General features: G+C 38.0%; 2 protein-coding genes across 2 annotated transcripts in view; one reads left to right on the top strand and one right to left on the bottom strand.

Moving 5' to 3' along the window:
- Nucleotides 1-5,955, bottom strand: part of LOC127412768 (heparan sulfate glucosamine 3-O-sulfotransferase 1-like) — a 7,245-nt gene extending 1,290 nt beyond the window's left edge. Inside the window, exons 1-2 of the mRNA XM_051649406.1 lie at nucleotides 5,844-5,955; nucleotides 1-127 (exon numbers count right to left, since the gene is read on the bottom strand). The exon at nucleotides 1-127 is cut by the window's left edge and continues 1,290 nt beyond it. Of these exons, the coding sequence (XP_051505366.1) occupies nucleotides 1-76 (76 nt within the window). The 5' untranslated portion in view covers nucleotides 77-127; nucleotides 5,844-5,955. The remainder of the gene's footprint in view (nucleotides 128-5,843) is intronic.
- nudt6 (nudix (nucleoside diphosphate linked moiety X)-type motif 6) overlaps nucleotides 1-17,483 on the top strand; it is a 930,254-nt gene that overhangs the window by 76,410 nt on the left and 836,361 nt on the right. The gene's annotated exons all lie outside the window — the stretch shown is intronic.

The following is a 17,483-nucleotide window of genomic DNA, read 5'->3' on the forward strand; positions in this document are numbered from 1 at the left end:
GGGCAGAGGTAGGTCGTGGAGCGATGGGAGGAGATTGAGTGAGGAACAACAGCAAAGAGAAGATCACGACGGCCATCAGAACAATCTGACACGGCTTCAGCCTGACAGCAAACACACACACTGGGCTCTGGAAAACAAACACAAATACAGATGATTTATATTTATATAGGTCACTTATACGTCTTTAATAAGACATAGACTTTACACTTACAAAATGTACCATTGTACAATAAAATAGTTATATTTTTTGGACTTACACTTCTAGGGATGGGACAAGATACTGCATTTCGAAATATCGTAAACCAAACTGAATGATAAACCATATAAAGCAAAATTCGGTATTTAAAAAAAAGAATTAAAAAAAAATAAATGTGTCCATGTTAGCATAAATGACCCTTCAAACATATCTCTCTGTCACTTTTTTTCACTATTTACAGAGTTTCCACAAGGTCCTTGAAGTACTTAACGTGCTTTAATTTAGCTTTTAGAAATGTAACTACTGGTATTCCTGAAAATCACCTCGTTTTGTTTAACCTCCTGAGAGCCCTGTACACATGCGTGGACATTACGTTTTGGCTTCACCATAGGCTACGCATCATTTAAACCAACTGATCTCAGATCAGGAGACTCTGTGCTGTCATTAAAGGGTTAAACTTTTGACACACCGAGTCATGTGACCAAACAACATGGCGGCAATCACAGAGGAGTTTGTGTTTGGTTGAAACACCGAAAAAATAGATCTGATAAGAAACCTCATTAAGTTTTCACACTCTAGTTTCATCTGATAGGACATTTTTAACATTTGAACGATTTATCAAGAAATGGCACGCTGTTAAACACAATGACCACATATGTGGACTATAGACTCATTTTCAGTTCAAATATCCTATATTCACTGTCTGTGTATTATCACATTGAGAATTAATGTATTCATCCAAAAGCTGATAAATGTGTCTTTCAGAGGCTTTATATGGAGTTAGGATGAAAATAAGGTGCATTTCAAACTGTTCTGAGACCAGTGCAGACAGACAGCACACTGGAGGTTAAGTCATTCACTAAATAGGGAGCAAGGGAGCATCCTATAGCTCTCTATGCAGTTAAGTGCATTCACTCCTAAAATCTGATCAAAAGTTCAGTTTCAGGCTGCAGATGATGTTTGGATCACTCAACATGTTTGACAGACATGTGACAATGATAATCAGTACATAGATTCAGAATTTATAATGTATCATTTTATTTTAACATGATTGACAGTGATTGGATGATGCTGGACATTACTTTGAATCTGAATTAATTATGCTAATTTCTGATGTAATGTCTGTAACATGAATAATCAACACTCCTGGAAACATCATAAACTATTTGATGAAAGAAATCTGACTTTCTATAGCTTGATATTATTTAAAATTTCACAACTTAGTCCCGATGTCCACATATGAGGACATACATTATTAGGAAAACTATTTGCTCTAGATTTATTTTATTTTGTTTATTTTTTTGCATGTTTATTAGGTGCTACAAGTTACAAATGAAAAAGGGAAATGGAAAATGCACACAGCAGTCACGCTCGGCTCTCAGGAGGTTAAAGGTGAACTCTGTCATCTTGGACTTACACTGACACCTAGTGGTGTGGATGCAGCATTATTAAAATAGAATAGTTTTCAGTTTCAGATGCCATTGTAGAAATTCACTATTTACAGTCTGACATCATTAATCAATGAGTGAAAGTGTCCAATAACAGGGCGGATACTGAGATTAAGTGAACAGTATTTGACTGGTCATGTGATTATAATATAGAAACAGCTTTTATACGGTTACTGATATGACTGGAGTCCTCATCTCATGTGCGTGCTCATGATTTTATACATATGTTTAAAAATGACTATTCATTTCTTGTCAAACCGTGACAGCTCATATCACTATTATATATGCAATTTCATGATATAATATAAACTGATAGAATGTAGAACATCTGCCTTTTTTAAAACCTAAAATGTGATTAATAATGACAAACCAATCATATAAAAATATACACAAACTATAAACAGGCTAGAAACAAGTACAGCTCTCCCTTGCTTGTTATAGGAGTTTTGTCCTATTTTTATGTTTTATTGCTTGTGCTGCATTAATGAAGATTTATTAACTCTTAATATTTGACCTTTGAGCATTTATAATGTGTATTACTTTATTTTTCTTAAAAAATTAACACAATTTTCTGTCATATTTTGTCATTTAATTTTGTTATATTGAATTGTTAATCTTATATTGAATATCGAACTGAATCGTGAGATCACTATATCATCCCACACGTATTACACTACAGTATTTGGACAAAAAAATTGAATTACGATTATTTAAAAAAAACATTGCGATTATCATTTAAACTGCAATATGATTATTAACCTTCCTTTTTTTTTATTATTATTATTTTTTTTTAGAAAACTTGTTCCTCTTAAAAAGAGCAGACTAATAAATAAAACATACAGTGAAACACAGAGGGGGTAAAAACATCTGTACCTGCTCACTGTGTACCTGTTTTTTCCACTTTATAATCATTATTTATTGGAACCCAATAATAAGACATTATAAAGTTAAGAAACTATTATGGAAATACATTCTTGTATAATATTAACAACAGCAACACCTATTATTATTATTATTATTATTATTATAAAAAGTACCATATTTATGTAATATTTTCTTAACCTGCATGCAGCACAAGCATGAGTGTTATTATTTTGGTGGTACACTAAAGGAAAAGAAATGCTTTCATTCATTATTCTATCCAATAAAACCCGCTGTTATGAGGTTACTTTAGATTTGGACATTGGAGATTTCTCAGGGCGAGCAAAGTCTTCTCTGCTGGCGTAACATAATAAATAAATAGTTCTCATCCTTTCATTCTCAATCACCTTTTTGCCTATGTATTTTTAATCGTTTCCACTCTTAATTAATCAACAAACAAACAGAGAAAAACAAAAAGTTTATCCAGTCAGAATTTATTCCTCGATGCTTACAAACGAAGTGTGACAACTGTTTCACGAATCACATGTCCGAAGCAGCGCGTGAGTCTGAGCTCCACCCCGTCAGGCCTTCAGATTTCCACAGAATCCCTCAACAGTGCAAATGAATGAGCAACTAAAGTCAGATTGTCAGATTCATCAGCCAATCAGATTGATTTATTTGTTCTTGGTGGGTGTGATCTTTAGGATATGTCCCGGTCGAGGCCTTCTAGCTGGCGTTGAGTGACGCAATCACGCTTTAAGTGATGTACGTAATTTGAAAGTGAAGAGTGTGAGATCTTGCTGATGAGTCGTCTGTCATCACTGCCGCTATCGCCGTTGAAAAAGAGATCCTTATGTATTTACAAACACAAGATGTTCTGCATGATCGTGCGATTGATTAATTAAACAGGAAAGGAGGACTGATTTTCACTTCAAGTAAATTAGTAAGTGCTTTTTGCATTGTTATAGCAACATCAGGAGTTTTCTAAGTGTAAATTAAGCTGCTGAATCGCACTGAAGGCCTAGAGAAGGCCTGTGTGTGTGTGTGTGTGTGTGTGTGTGTGTGTGTGTGTGTGTGTGTGTGTGTGTGTGTGAGAGAGTGTGTGTGTTCAGGGTGTTTTGAGGTTTGTAGTCTAGTGCACATTTAATCTGATTCCGTTTTACAATCTGCAGCAGGTCACTCTCTTTTCAGAGCAAAACAAATTGATTGTGCTTAAATTTGACTGAATTTCCCTTGTGCAGTTTTAATAATCACTTACACAGTTCATAAATGCAGCAAACAGCATGTACACACAATATATTTAATTAACCATGTAAATCTGACATGTGAAAGAATTGTCAGAAAATGCCTTTTTTTTTTTTTTTTTTTTTTTTTTTTACATTAAACTGTTTTTTGTACCATTAGACAAACTATAAAAAGAAATTGAAAAAAAAAGTATCATATTTGATACATTAGACTTTAAAGGTCATTATCCTCCTGATTTTGGGACATTAGTTATTGAAGTGTTTCTACAGTGGTAAATCTTGGGGTATTATCAGAGGACTCTCTGGGCTTTTCAGAGATATCAAATGTTTGAGAGTTTGACCATGAAAACTTCCTCTTCTTGATCTATAAATATGGATTGAAATGTATCACAGTTCAGCACATCAAAGACAATATGAATCATTTTTATCATTTGTATTTTATGCACCAAACACTATATTGACTATAAAACTTTGTTCTCTGGGTCTCAGGAACTTATGGTAAGATGACATCATAATAGCTTGTGATGTAAAATAATGAATCTTTATAATGACAGAGCAAACTGCATATATGAACATACACAGAAATATTAGTGCACACTTTAAATATATCTTATAAAATGAATATGTCAGTATTTTCAAAGCTCTGTGATTTGTTTTGTGGTGTGCATGAATGTAAATGTAATGATGATTGAGAGATATTCCTCAAAAGTCTGTTGTATCATATTTAATACATGGATTTCAAAGGGTTTTTTTTTTTAAATAAAATAATGTACAAAATTTTAACCAAGCACAAGTTGCTTATATTCAGCAAATACTCATTTTAAAATATCAGTAACAATATAATCATTACTGTCACTTTAACTTTATTAAAATCAGCTGTTATTTATCCCAACATTTTAAATAGATCGATATAAACATTGAAACTACTTTGTTTTCACAGATAACCACTAGATGGTGCCATAAACATGTGAAATGTACATACTGTAGTTTGTTTGGCTCATCAGCTTGAACAGAGAGTGAAACAGGAGCCGTCAAACATTGTGTATCATATTTGAAACACGTCGTTATAGGGTTAATTAATTTGCAGCTTTTTCCGCTTGATAATCGCATAATGTCATATCGCAATTTCAATTTTATTTCGATAAATCGTTCAGCGCTAACATTAGTACTATGGCATTCTTTAAAGCACCATGTAAATACCATGGTTTATGAATATAGCAATTAGCAGGACGAACAATCAGGTGATATTTTGAGATTATTGGCATCGTCTGATATCTGCGTCTGATTGGCTGATTAACATTAACTTTCTCTAATGTCAGATTAAAACTCTACAAATACACTCGTCAGGTGTTTCAAACAATTAATTGCACTTTGAAGAAATATTCTGTACAGACAACATTCATTAAATTAAATTAAAGTTGCTTTAATTGTATTCGTCTATATCACATATGTCAATAATATGAGCCCCTGTCGACCCTGATCTCTATAGTTATTGTTACCAGCCATTAAAAAACACACATTAATCGATCACTAATGGTGCACATTCCATACACATGCTATAGTGCCAGTTTTACCATCTGTAAACATAACTGTACCATGGTACTGCCACAGTACTGTTTTGAAACGGTAAACTCTAAAGAAACTTCATTCTCAAAACATCATAAATAAAGTGAACCTTTTAGATTTAAAAGCATTTTACACATTACTTCAGTAACTGGATGGAGACACTTTGTGACATTATAGAGTTGAACAATATTTGTATTTCTGACACTTCTGGGATTGTCTTAAAACTTCTGTTACTAATTAGATATCAACACAATGCAATGAATTAAATCACAACAAATAAGAAAACACTGGTTTAATCTGCAGAAAAAAACGCATTATTGGCTGTGTGATTAATAGTTTTACCAGCAGAAACGGATTATTATTGATGATTATTGATTCCACAAGTTTTCACGGAGTTAGAATGGAGACAATTAAACACACACACACACACACACACACACACACACACACACACACACACACAGTCTCTCCCGGTTCGCTGTTGTGTGTTCTAATCATCTTCATCAATATGATCAATAAGTGTCTTACCTGTTGATCGGATCTGACGAGCTCTTATGAAGAGAAATACAACATCTCCACACAGTTGTCTCACATGCACGCGCGTTCTGAACGTCCTGCACGAGATTCATAAACACGCCGCGCCCGCGCTGACGTCACCGCGAACACTCCTTCCGAATCTGTGACGTCACCGTTCACCTTGTGCTGTTAAAAGTTCACATTTTTTCTTTTGCACTGTAATCATTTTATTCATAGGAACAAATTACTCGATTCTTTACCCAGATTTAAAGATCCCACATTAAACAGTCTCTTCAACTCATAAATAACAGCAAGAATAACTAATCAGAAGGAGTATGATGACTTTGGACAGTGTAACGCTTTACAGTTCATATATATATATATATATTTTCTTTGATCCATTAGCACAGGGGTGCGGGTTAGGGAACGGACTGCGTGGAGGTTGAGGAGTTTAAAAGGCTAGCAGGGGTCGCAACCTAATTAATATTATTATAAGTAGTAATAATAATAATAATAATAATAATATTTTAATGTATTAAGGCCTTTTTAAGGAGCATATATTGCAATTTACCAGGTCCAGTTCTCCATTTCTTCCACTGCTGCATGGTGGCTGGCTAAGTGAAGAAAATTATTCTCAAGTAAATTCCCTATAAAGGTGTTAATATATAAGAATAGATCCATTCCAATACATTTATGTAGCCTAAGTTTTTGGAATGATATCATAAAATTCAGTGCTCTTTAACACAATAGGGGCTGGCTGGACTGACCAGCGGGTACATGGCAGTTTTCTGACATTTCAGTCATTTGACCGCTCTAATGGCAAGTAAACTCCATATAAAGGCATTCATACATAAGAAAAGATTAATAACCCTAAATTTTCCCAAGCAACCAAATTGGCCCGGTTGCTAGGGAGGGTAGAGTCACATGGGGTAACCTCCTCGTGGTCGCTATAATGTGGTTCTCGCTCTCGGTGGGGCGCGTGGTGAGTTGTGCGTGGATGCCGCGGAGAATAGCGTGAAGCCTCCACACGCGCTACGTCTCCGCGTGAACGCGCTCAACAAGTCACGTGATAAGATGTGCGGATTGACGGTCTCAGACGTGGAGGCAACTGAGATTCGTCCTCCGCCACCCGGATTGAGGCGAGTCACTACGCCACCACGAGGACTTAGAGCGCATTGGGAATTGGGCATTCCAAATTGGGGAGAAAAGGGGAGAAAAAAGTAACCATTGTTTATTGCAAGTATGCTTTGTAAATAAACTGACATAGCATGTCATAGCCCCTATCAACCACTGCGCGGAGCGAACAACGTAAAGCCAAACCCATTATGCTTGCGCGCCCCATTTAAAGTGTAGAGATAGCTTGGCACCAAGTTTGTCGCGCAAATGGTTTATCCACTCTCTTGCTATTGCCCACATGCCAACCCCTCTGTGTGGCAAAGGTGGCACGTGTGCCTTCGGTTGTCGATCCCTGGGCAAGCCTTGTAAACTACTCGTCAATGTATATGCAGACCGTTCCCTAACACACCCCCGTGCTAATGGTACAGCCCACAGCGCAAATTGCAAGACAAATTAATTATTTTTTTAACATTGAAAATTGGTGATCAGTCAATTATTCAAAAGTCTCAATTTAGAAGTAATAAAATTGAAGAAAAGGAGACAAAAGGACATTTATTCATTCTTGAAGTAACCAGAACTTTTTCTATTTTTGCATTTGGATTGGTACGGTCTGAATAGTTAACTGTAAACATTTCACGGACCTGACCTTATTTTTCATTCCGATTGGTAATTATTTTTTAGATAACTTAATTATTTTTTATGTATTATACATTTATATCTATATTTTTTCTTTGATTTTTCTTCTGTATTTCTCCAACACAGTGGTAACTGTTCTTTATTTAAAATGAAAAATTATTTACAAAACTCAAGTTTATATTCACAGAAGCAAATTTAGTAACCAAAAGCTTAAATTTATCATTGTAAAAAAAATCAAGCTGATATTTCAAAGGTATATTATGATTCCTAGTGTCTTTTACCTTAATGCTAATTATATAATTTATATTTATTTAATGTATATTTATTTACACAGAATCTAAGTGTGCAAAACTCTTCCGCAGAATGAAAATGCCAGTGCTGTTATTAATTATTTTGGCTAATTTGATAAATGCCTCTAGTACTCACACCTCCATTTAACACTTTTTAAAATCGATTCCAAAACAATCAGTCCAGAACAGTGTTGGCTGTAATCTGATTACAAAGTAATTAGTTACTGTCATCTTAATACATTTTAGTCAAAGTAGTGTAACTCATTACCATTTAAATGTGTGTAATCAGATTACAGTTATTGACTTTCTATTGAGTTAACTACTTTTAAGTACACTACTTGGGTTACTCACTTCTGAAAGGATATTATTTATGTAGAATATATTTTAAACATGAATTATGTTCATTGTGTTTGTAAGGGAGAGCGAGGAAATACAGACATTAGTTTCAATTCGTTCAGGGGAAAAACTAAAACTTTTCTGAGAAAAGTGTTTTAGAAAGTAACTAGAGTGATTAGTAATGTGATTACTTTCCCCATGAAGTAATGGGTAGAGTAATATGATTACAATTTAAAAGGAATAATTTGTAGTAGATTACTTTTTTGAGTAACTTACCCAAAACTGGAGTAGAAAATATCTGCAGATTCCGTCTGGGCATCTATGAAAGCACCATCAGACACAGTTGTTCTGTGGGATCAGTGTTTGTTGGGACAGAGACACTTCTGTTTCTCAATATTTTATGACAACTTTAGAATGTTTGAAATGTTGGAGCTGGTTGTTGCTTGTTGGGACAGAGTGAATGAATCTACTGTATGATGTGTTTTGATTATTCATCCCAATTATGACACACGTTTAAACTAATAACACTGGCTCTGTTGAACTGGATGAGGACAGAATGTGCAATATTCAGTTTTCTCAGGAAGTTCATGAGCTGCTGGGCTTTCTTCATGAGAAATGAGATGATAGTGTCACAGTATTTACAGGATTTAACACTGTTATACTTCGGAGAGTAAGAGTCATCTGTGAAGTAGGTTGACTAAACAGTTGGTATAAAGACTGCAGTGATTAAGAGTACAAACACTCAAGCTGATGTTTAATCTCATTAGCTGATTCATTAACAAACACTGTGACGTCACACATGTACACATACTATCACACACACACGTTGATCCCTGTAGCCATCAGACACTTGAGTTCACTATAAAAGAATCATTGTGTGTGTGTTTGCTTGTTCTCTTGGTTGAACTTTGTTCAGTTGTAAATTATGTAAGTATCTCTGAATCACTCTGAAGAATAATCTGATTTTATAAGGACTGTCAGTTACTGTAAATATTCATGGAAAAAGAGAATGCTGGAGCCGGCTTGACAAAACATGTAGACATTTATTGTTGCACTTTTCAGTTGCACACAATAAGGCCGCTTTTCAGCAGTACACAAAGGGTTTGCTTTTCAGCTCAACACTACACATAAACTCTATTTGCTTTTCAGCTTCACTACACATAAACTCAGTTGGCTTTTCATCTCAACACTACACATAAACTCTATTTGCTTTTCAGCTTCACTACACATAAACTCAGTTGGCTTTTCATCTCAACACTACACATAAACTCTATTTGCTTTTCAGCTTCACTACACATAAATTCAGTTGGCTTTTCATCTCAACACTACACATAAACTCTATTTGCTTTTCAGCTCAACACTACACATAAACTCTATTTGCTTTTCATCTCAACACTACACATAAACAGCTTCGTTGAGTCTCTTTCTCTCTCCGTGTCTCTCCCTGACTGCAGCTCTCACCACGGCTCTATCCCTCGCCATTAAAGCTGTAATCAGCCACAGCTGGGCGAGATAATCCACTGCAGGTGTCCAACCTGGCCTCGCTCCGCACAGTTACCGCTCAGCCCGCCCTGCTCTCCACAGTTACGTTTACACATGAGGCAGTTCTCTCAACAGCTGAATAATTTTTAATATTATAAAACAAGCAATACAGACACATACAAGTACTCAGGGTTGGGGAGTAATGGAAGTAACGTGATTACCTATTTAAAATAAAAAAATATCAAATCAAATCAAATCAAATCACTTTTATTGTCACACAGCCATATACACAAGTGCAATGGTGTGTGAAATTCTTGGGTGCAGTTCCGAGCAACATAGCAGTCGTGACAGTGATGAGACATATACCAATCTACAATAAACATCAAATTAACACAGCACAATCTAAAGTCTAATATACACATAATTACACACAACAATATGCAAATAATAACATACACTGTACAGTATACAATACACACAATATAGATACACATTATTCAATAAAAATTAAAAGTATATATAGTAGTATATATAGAATGTACAGTAGGTTGTATTGTACTGTATTGACATTCAGGCTGTCGGTTGATAGTAAGTTGTTAAGAGAGAATATAATATAATAATAATATAATTTATGACAGTCCGGTGTGAGATATAAGAGTAAAAGTATAAAGTACAGTGCTGATGTATTTTGATCGTGGGAGATCAAGAGTTCAAAAGTCTGATTGCTTGGGGGAAGAAGCTATCATGGAGTCGGCTGGTGCGGGTCCTGATGCTGCGATACCGCCTACCTGATGGTAGCAGTGAGAGCAGCCCATGACTCGGGTGGCTGGAGTCTCTGATGATCCTCCAAGCATTTTTCACACACTGCCTGGTATATATGTCCTGGAGGGAGGGAAGCTCACCTCCGATGATGTGTCTGGCAGTTCGCACCACCCTTTGCAGTGCTTTGCGGTTGTGGGTGGTGCTATTGCCATACCAGGCGGAGATGCAGCCAGTCAGGATGCTCTCTACAGTGCAGGTGTAGAACCATGTGAGGATGTGGCAGTTCATTCCAAACTTCCTCAGCCATCTCAGGAAGAAGAAGTGCTGGTGAGCCTTCTTCACAACGTGTGGATGGACCATGTGAGTTCCTCAGTGATGTGGACACCCAGGAACTTGAAGCTGCTGACTCTCTCCACTGGTGCTCCATTGATGGTGATGGGACTGTGTTCTCTGTCTTTTCTTCTGAAGTCCACCACAAGCTCCTTTGTCTTACTGACATTGAAGGAGAGGTTGTGCTCCTGACACCAGTGTGTCAGAGTGTGCACCTCCTCTCTGTAGGCTGTTTCATCATTGTCAGTGATCAGACCTACCACCGTCGTGTCATCAGCAAACTTGATGGCATTGGAGATATGTGTTGCCACACAGTCATGTGTGTACAAGGAATACAAGAGTGGGCTGAGAACACAGCCCTGCGGGGCTCCAGTGTTGAGGGTCAGTGATGAGGAGATGTTGCTGCCTATTCTAACCACCTGGCATCTGCTTGACAGGAAGTCCAGGATCCAGCTGCACAGTGAGCTGTTTAAGCCCAGAGCCTGGAGTTTCTCATCTAGCTTGGAGGGCACTATGGTGTTGAATGCTGAGCTGTAGTCTACAAACAGCATTCTCACATAAGTGTTTTTTTTTTCCAGGTGGGAGAGAGCAGTGTGTATTGTAGATGCATTGGCATCATCAGTGAAGCAGTTGTTGCGGTAAGCAAACTGCAATGGGTCTAGAGAGAGAGGCAGCACAGAGCAGACGTAATCTCTGATTAGTCTCTCAAAGCATTTGCTGATGATGGGGGTCAGAGCAACAGGACGCCAGTCATTTAAGCAAGTAATTTTGGATTGCTTTGGAACAGGCACAATGGTGGATGTTTTAAAGCATGTGGGGACTACAGACAAAGAGAGGGAAAGGTTGAAAATATCTGTAAAAACAACAGCCAGCTGGTTCGCACACGCTCTGATGACGTGGCCCAGAATGCCGTCTGGGCCCGCGGCTTTGCGGATATTCACCCGTCGGAAGGATCGGCTTTGGCCGCAGAGCTCTCTCCGTGAGGGCGGTGTTATTGCCCTCAAAACGAGCATAAAAAGTATTTAGCTCATCCGGGAGAGAGGCAGCGGTGTTCATAGCGGAGTTTTTATTCCTTTTAAAGTCCGTGATGATGTTAATTCCCTGCCACATGCTTCTAGAGCTGGTGGTGTTAAACTGTCCTTCAATCTTGTTCCTGTACTGGCGTTTTGCTGTTTTTCGGAGGGCATAACTGTCTTGTTCATGCTCCTCCACGTTCCCGGAATTGAAAGCGGAGGTCCGCACATTAAGTTCCATGCGAACATCGCTATTTATCCATGGTTTCTGGTTCGGATAGATCCGTGTTGTTCTGGTCGGAACGACGTCCTCCACGCACTTTTTGATGAAACACATTACGCTATCAGCGTAAAGCTCGATGTCATCATCAGAGGCGGACCGGAACATCTCCCAGTCCGTGTGATCAAAACAGTCTTGTAGCGTAGAATCTGATTGGTCCGACCAACACTAGATCGTTCTGAGGGTGGGTGCTTCCTGTTTCAGTTTCTGCCTGTAAGAGGGCAGAAGCAGAATGGAAGAGTGGTCCGATTTGCCAAATGGTGGGCGGGGGAGGGATTTGTAGCCATCCCGGAAGGGAGAGTAGCAATGGTCCAAAACCCGGTCCCCTCGTGTGTTGAAACTAATGTGCTGGTGATATTTTGGTGCGACTGATTTGAAACTGGCTTTATTAAAGTCCCCGGTCACAATGAACGCGGCCTCAGGGTGCACAGTTTCCTGCTCACTTATAATCCCATACAGTTCCTTGAGTGCCCGGTCTGTGTCGGCTTGTGGCGGGATGTACACAGCAGTGATAATGACCACTGTGAATTCCCTCGGTAGCCGGAATGGTCGACACAGAAGCATGAGAAATTCCAGATCAGGAGAGCAGAAAGACTTGATAGAATGTACGTTCCTCTGATCACACCAGGATTTGTTGATCATAAAACATACACCACCACCTCTGCTTTTACCTGAGAGGTCTTTCGCTCTGTCCGCAAAGAGACCCCCGCGGGTTCAATGGCTGAGTCTGGAATCTCCGCAGACATCCAAGTTTCTGTTAGGCAGATAATGCAGCAGTCCCTCGTCTCTCGTTGGAAAGACATCCGCGCTTTCAGCTCGCAGAGCTTGTTATCCAGAGACTGAACATTTGCCAGTAGAATAGTGGGTAGCGGGGGTCGATTTGCATGGCGTCTTACTCTGATGAGAACGCCGGCTCTGTTTCCCCTTTTCCTCCTGCGTTTCCGCTTCCGGACTGCCCAGACAAAGGGCTCCGCTTGCGTGTTTGTAAACAGCGGGTCGGCATTGAGGAAATTGAAGGTTTACGGTGTGAAATTGCTGAACTAATGTCCAAAAGTGTTTGTCTGTCGAAGACAATAAGGCAAACAACATCCAAGGCAAAAAAACATAAGAATTGTGAACAAAACAAACAAAACACTGCTATGTTGTGTCGGAGCTCGCAACGCAGCAGTCATACTCTGCGCCATCTTGAGTACTACTTCACTACAGTTACAATTTAAATCATTGGTAATTAGAATATAGTTACATTTAAAAAGTATTTCACTTACTGAAGAGATAACTTTGCACTTTACTTTCATTTTTAGTCTGCTTTGTTGGAAAACATCCATATAAATGATGTGATCCGAGGAGTATTTGAACAGTGGTGAAACACTTTCTTATGATGTTTTACATTCATACGAGCAGACTGAGGGCACTTTCACCCTGTTATAAATAAAAAGGTGTATATGATGTTCTATGATCAGAAGATGATGTTGTTGCATACATTTTTGGAGCAGCGGAAAAATAAATATACCTTGTGTAAATTCACATGTGAACATTTAGCTTTATGCTAAGCTAAAATGCTATTTCATGTCCTTTTACTTGCACCTGTCTTCAGGCACGATTATATTTTTCTATCAAGAAAATCCACGTTAGATTATAATTATTTTCTCTAGTAAGATCTTTAAAATTAGGGCAAAAATTTACTTCAAAAATCTTGATACTGTTTTCTTGTAAAACTATCTAAAAATCCTTAAAGGGTCATGAAATATTTTTTTAATAATTATTTTATGTTCCTTGAGGTTTACTTATAAAATGAGTACAGTTTTCGCATGAAAACAGTCATATATTTGTAAATTATGATAATTCCCACCCTCATTCTGACCCTCTGTCAGAAACACTCTGTTTTGGTGCTGTTTCTCCATTAAGACTTGACAGTACATGCCCACTGTTCTGATTGGCTCTCTGCTCTTGACTGACCTGCTCTCTCTCCTTGCTATCTCACTGCTCACCTCTACTGGGTGGGGCTATGGAAGTGATTAAAGGTAAAGTAGGCATTAAGGCCCGGGTATACTTCGTTTATGCGCTTTTCAAATCAGATCACGCTTGGCCGACTACCTTACCTTTCTGAGTAAACTAATAGGAATGCGTTCAATGTATGCACACTACAACTGCTTTGTGACACTGTTTTAGGACAGTCAATGGCCAGCGCATGCGCAGACGATGCGCACAGACGAGCACTATCTAGGCGGCGTGCGATAAAGCCGCGCTGCTGTGCTGATGGCGCGATTTGCATCACACATACTGTGCTCCGAGAGACCCACGACATGGACTTCCGAAGTATACTTTGGCCTATAATGTGTTGTTTTGGCAGACTGGTTTCAACAAAGGCTCTTTTTGCAGTGAGGAGAAGTTTTGAGTTCTGAAACTTACAATATGTTTTTATAGTACAATGACCTCTTGCTTTACAAAAGATCAGGGAAAACATGATTCTTCATATCATGACCCCTTTAAAACAAGATAAATGTACTTTATCGTGTTTTATAAGCAACACTTTTTTTTTTTCAGAGAATTTATTTTCAATGTAATTGTTTTTTGTCTTACTGTACTGGCATATTTTATTCACTTGTTATTAAAGGTGCTGTAAGAGATTTTTTTCATGGAAAGGTATGCAAAAAATTTTCCTACTCCCTGAGAGAACTGAAATAAGTGTCGTGAGATATCTCACCGGTCTCTGTGACAGCTCTAGATTCTGTAAACAACAAAAAATGTGTCCGCGGTCTCTGATGCTTTCGATCTGTCAATCATTTTGCACGTTCTCATAGTATTATAGTTGCAGCAAAATATTGAGACTTAATGCCATTTTTGTGCCATGTTGTTCAAAACAGTTGTCAGTTGAGGGCGCTATTTTGCTTCTGTTATTTCTGACAACCGTTTCTGCATGATGTCGGTCTCAATAAAGATAATTTGGTTTCTTTGGAGAGCATGTTTTTGGAAAAGGGAGGCATGGCTAATTCAACATCTCAATCTCGTGGAAGTAGAAAGGCTAAAATCACTTACAGCACCTTTAATTTTTTCATAGTCAAAACAAGTGAAAAAATCTGCCAGTGCTGAAAAAGTAATCCAAAGTATTAGATTACGTTACTGACCTTTGAGGAATCTACCAGAATACATTACAAATTATATTTTACAGCATGTATTCTGTAATCTACAGTGAAATAGTGGAATACATAAAAAAAAAGTATTAACCCTGCAAGTACTTCTCTAGAAGTTTGTTGACTTTAATCTAATAACTTTCATCTGGTGTTCTGGGTGGTTGTTTTCTCACGTGAAAAAGCCTCTGGCTAGATCAGACTGGAGTCCCTCCTTCAATATAAGTCTATGGGGTTTTTTCAGGTGAAAATGGTAAGTGTGATCTGTTAGTAAAATAACAGCACACCTCTCCTCAACAACACATGATTTGAGAAATCATTCATGTCTGTAACAGGAGCACTTATACACTGAATGTTTAATACTTACTTTAAGAGGCTTGATTAAATCGTTATATGAGCAATAGTATTAGAAAACACTACTAATGTAGGGCTTTACTGGTTGTTTAGATCAGTGTTACTATCAGAAATAATTAATAATTATTTCTTTAGTTATTAATTAATATTTAAATTAATTAATTGAGTCTAACTCATTAAAACCTCATAAGGGGCTCCAGTAAATGTAGTGCGCAACGTTTAGGAGTGGGTTTGGTTATTAGCAATAATTAATAATTATCAAAGATAATTATTAATTATTAAAATCAATAGAACATTGATGAGAATCAATGTTAGCTTTTTAATCCTCTAAATCAACAATTTTCAAAGATAATCGTTAATTGTTAACATCGATGAAACATTAATTAAAATTAACACTAGCTTATTGATCATTCAAATTCAACAATCATCAAAGATAATCATCAATGATCAAAAATCAATAGAATATTAATTAGGATTAATATCACCGGGGCACCACCCTGGAATCAGGGACTAATAACTAGATAGTATAACAGTCTCAATATTAGATTGTTCTCTTAGGAAAATCGACATCCGAAGAATATCGATTTTCGGGAAGAAACAATGAATGAAGGTTTGAATCTGAGCACTGACATCCCGTCAGCATGACACAGGCGTATGCAAAACAAACCAAAACACTTCTCTTTGTAATATAAAGTTTATTTATAGTTTATTTATAAACAAAGTTTATTTATGCAGTAATATCAATTAATAATTAATACAATGCAGTCAATAAACTTCCAACTTCCAACCACAAACTAAACAGTGATATGATTAGATATGGAAATAAAATAATCCTGTAACACATAAGGTGTGTGTGTGACAGTGTGTGTGTGTGTGTAAGCTGGGATGTGCACAAAATGGCAGACGTGACTCTCGTGGAGAGTGTCACGTGAGACTTCCGGCCAGGGAATATGACCGCGAATGGGGGCGGAGAGAAACCACTCAATGGCGTCTACCAGTTACTGCGTGTATCCACTTGTACGATAGCTTAGGGACAAAGCTGGACTATAGCATTTAAGCTATCTACGAGCCAAAATGTGTGCCAGAATGTTTGTGAGGGGTCACGTGCATGTGTGTGTGTGTGGTTAGTACGAGAGAGAGAAGTGACAGCCCTAAAGTCGATTTTGCGATAGTGGGAGAGAAAGCAGCTGTTAGTTCATCGCTCAGAGACGCGGTGGACGGCTCGTAAACAGTCCTGCGTACTTTGACTCTTTAATGGATGAACTCAGTTGCTGTCTCACCCGCGATGGCGAAATTGCACAACAGTCCATTTTGGTTGGACCACAATACAGCAAAACAAATTCGTGATAATTAATACCCTGAGTATTAATAATGAGCGGACATGGCGGTCCATAAACTGTGCAAGCAAAAAACCTTGAAACACAAGAATAACACACTATAATATTCTATCTCTGCCCAGACGTAAACCTCTTACTTGAATCGCATGAGGACAGAATGTGTTTTCCTCCGTCCTTTAACTCCGACCCGGTTCCTTGAGGCTCAGGTGATGACGGGAGGCCGTTTCCTCGCTCTGTTGGTGGGCGGTACGGCTGTTGATTCTCGGCGGGCTGGCGGAGAACTCAGAAATGTCGACTTGATTGAAGATGGAAGAGAAATCTTTAATCTCTTCACTTCTGTAGGCAAACAGATGAAGATGCGGATTGCTCGGCGGTCTCCTTCGGATCCGTTAGAGTGTTCGGTTGAACACAGAGTAATCTCAACTCGTCCAGCGAGATGGAGATTGTATGGCTACAGTTTCAAGTCGGACGTTACTTCCTTGTGCCATGAGGTTGCACCTGAGAGCAGCGATGAGCTGCATCTATACCCGGTGAACAAAGTTGCTGGAAGCAAATTCCGGAAGCATTTCAGAGGTATTTCAACTCCTG

The sequence above is a fragment of the Myxocyprinus asiaticus genome, chromosome 22 (genome assembly GCF_019703515.2).
Source record: "Myxocyprinus asiaticus isolate MX2 ecotype Aquarium Trade chromosome 22, UBuf_Myxa_2, whole genome shotgun sequence".
In the NCBI taxonomy this organism is placed as follows: domain Eukaryota; kingdom Metazoa; phylum Chordata; class Actinopteri; order Cypriniformes; family Catostomidae; genus Myxocyprinus; species Myxocyprinus asiaticus.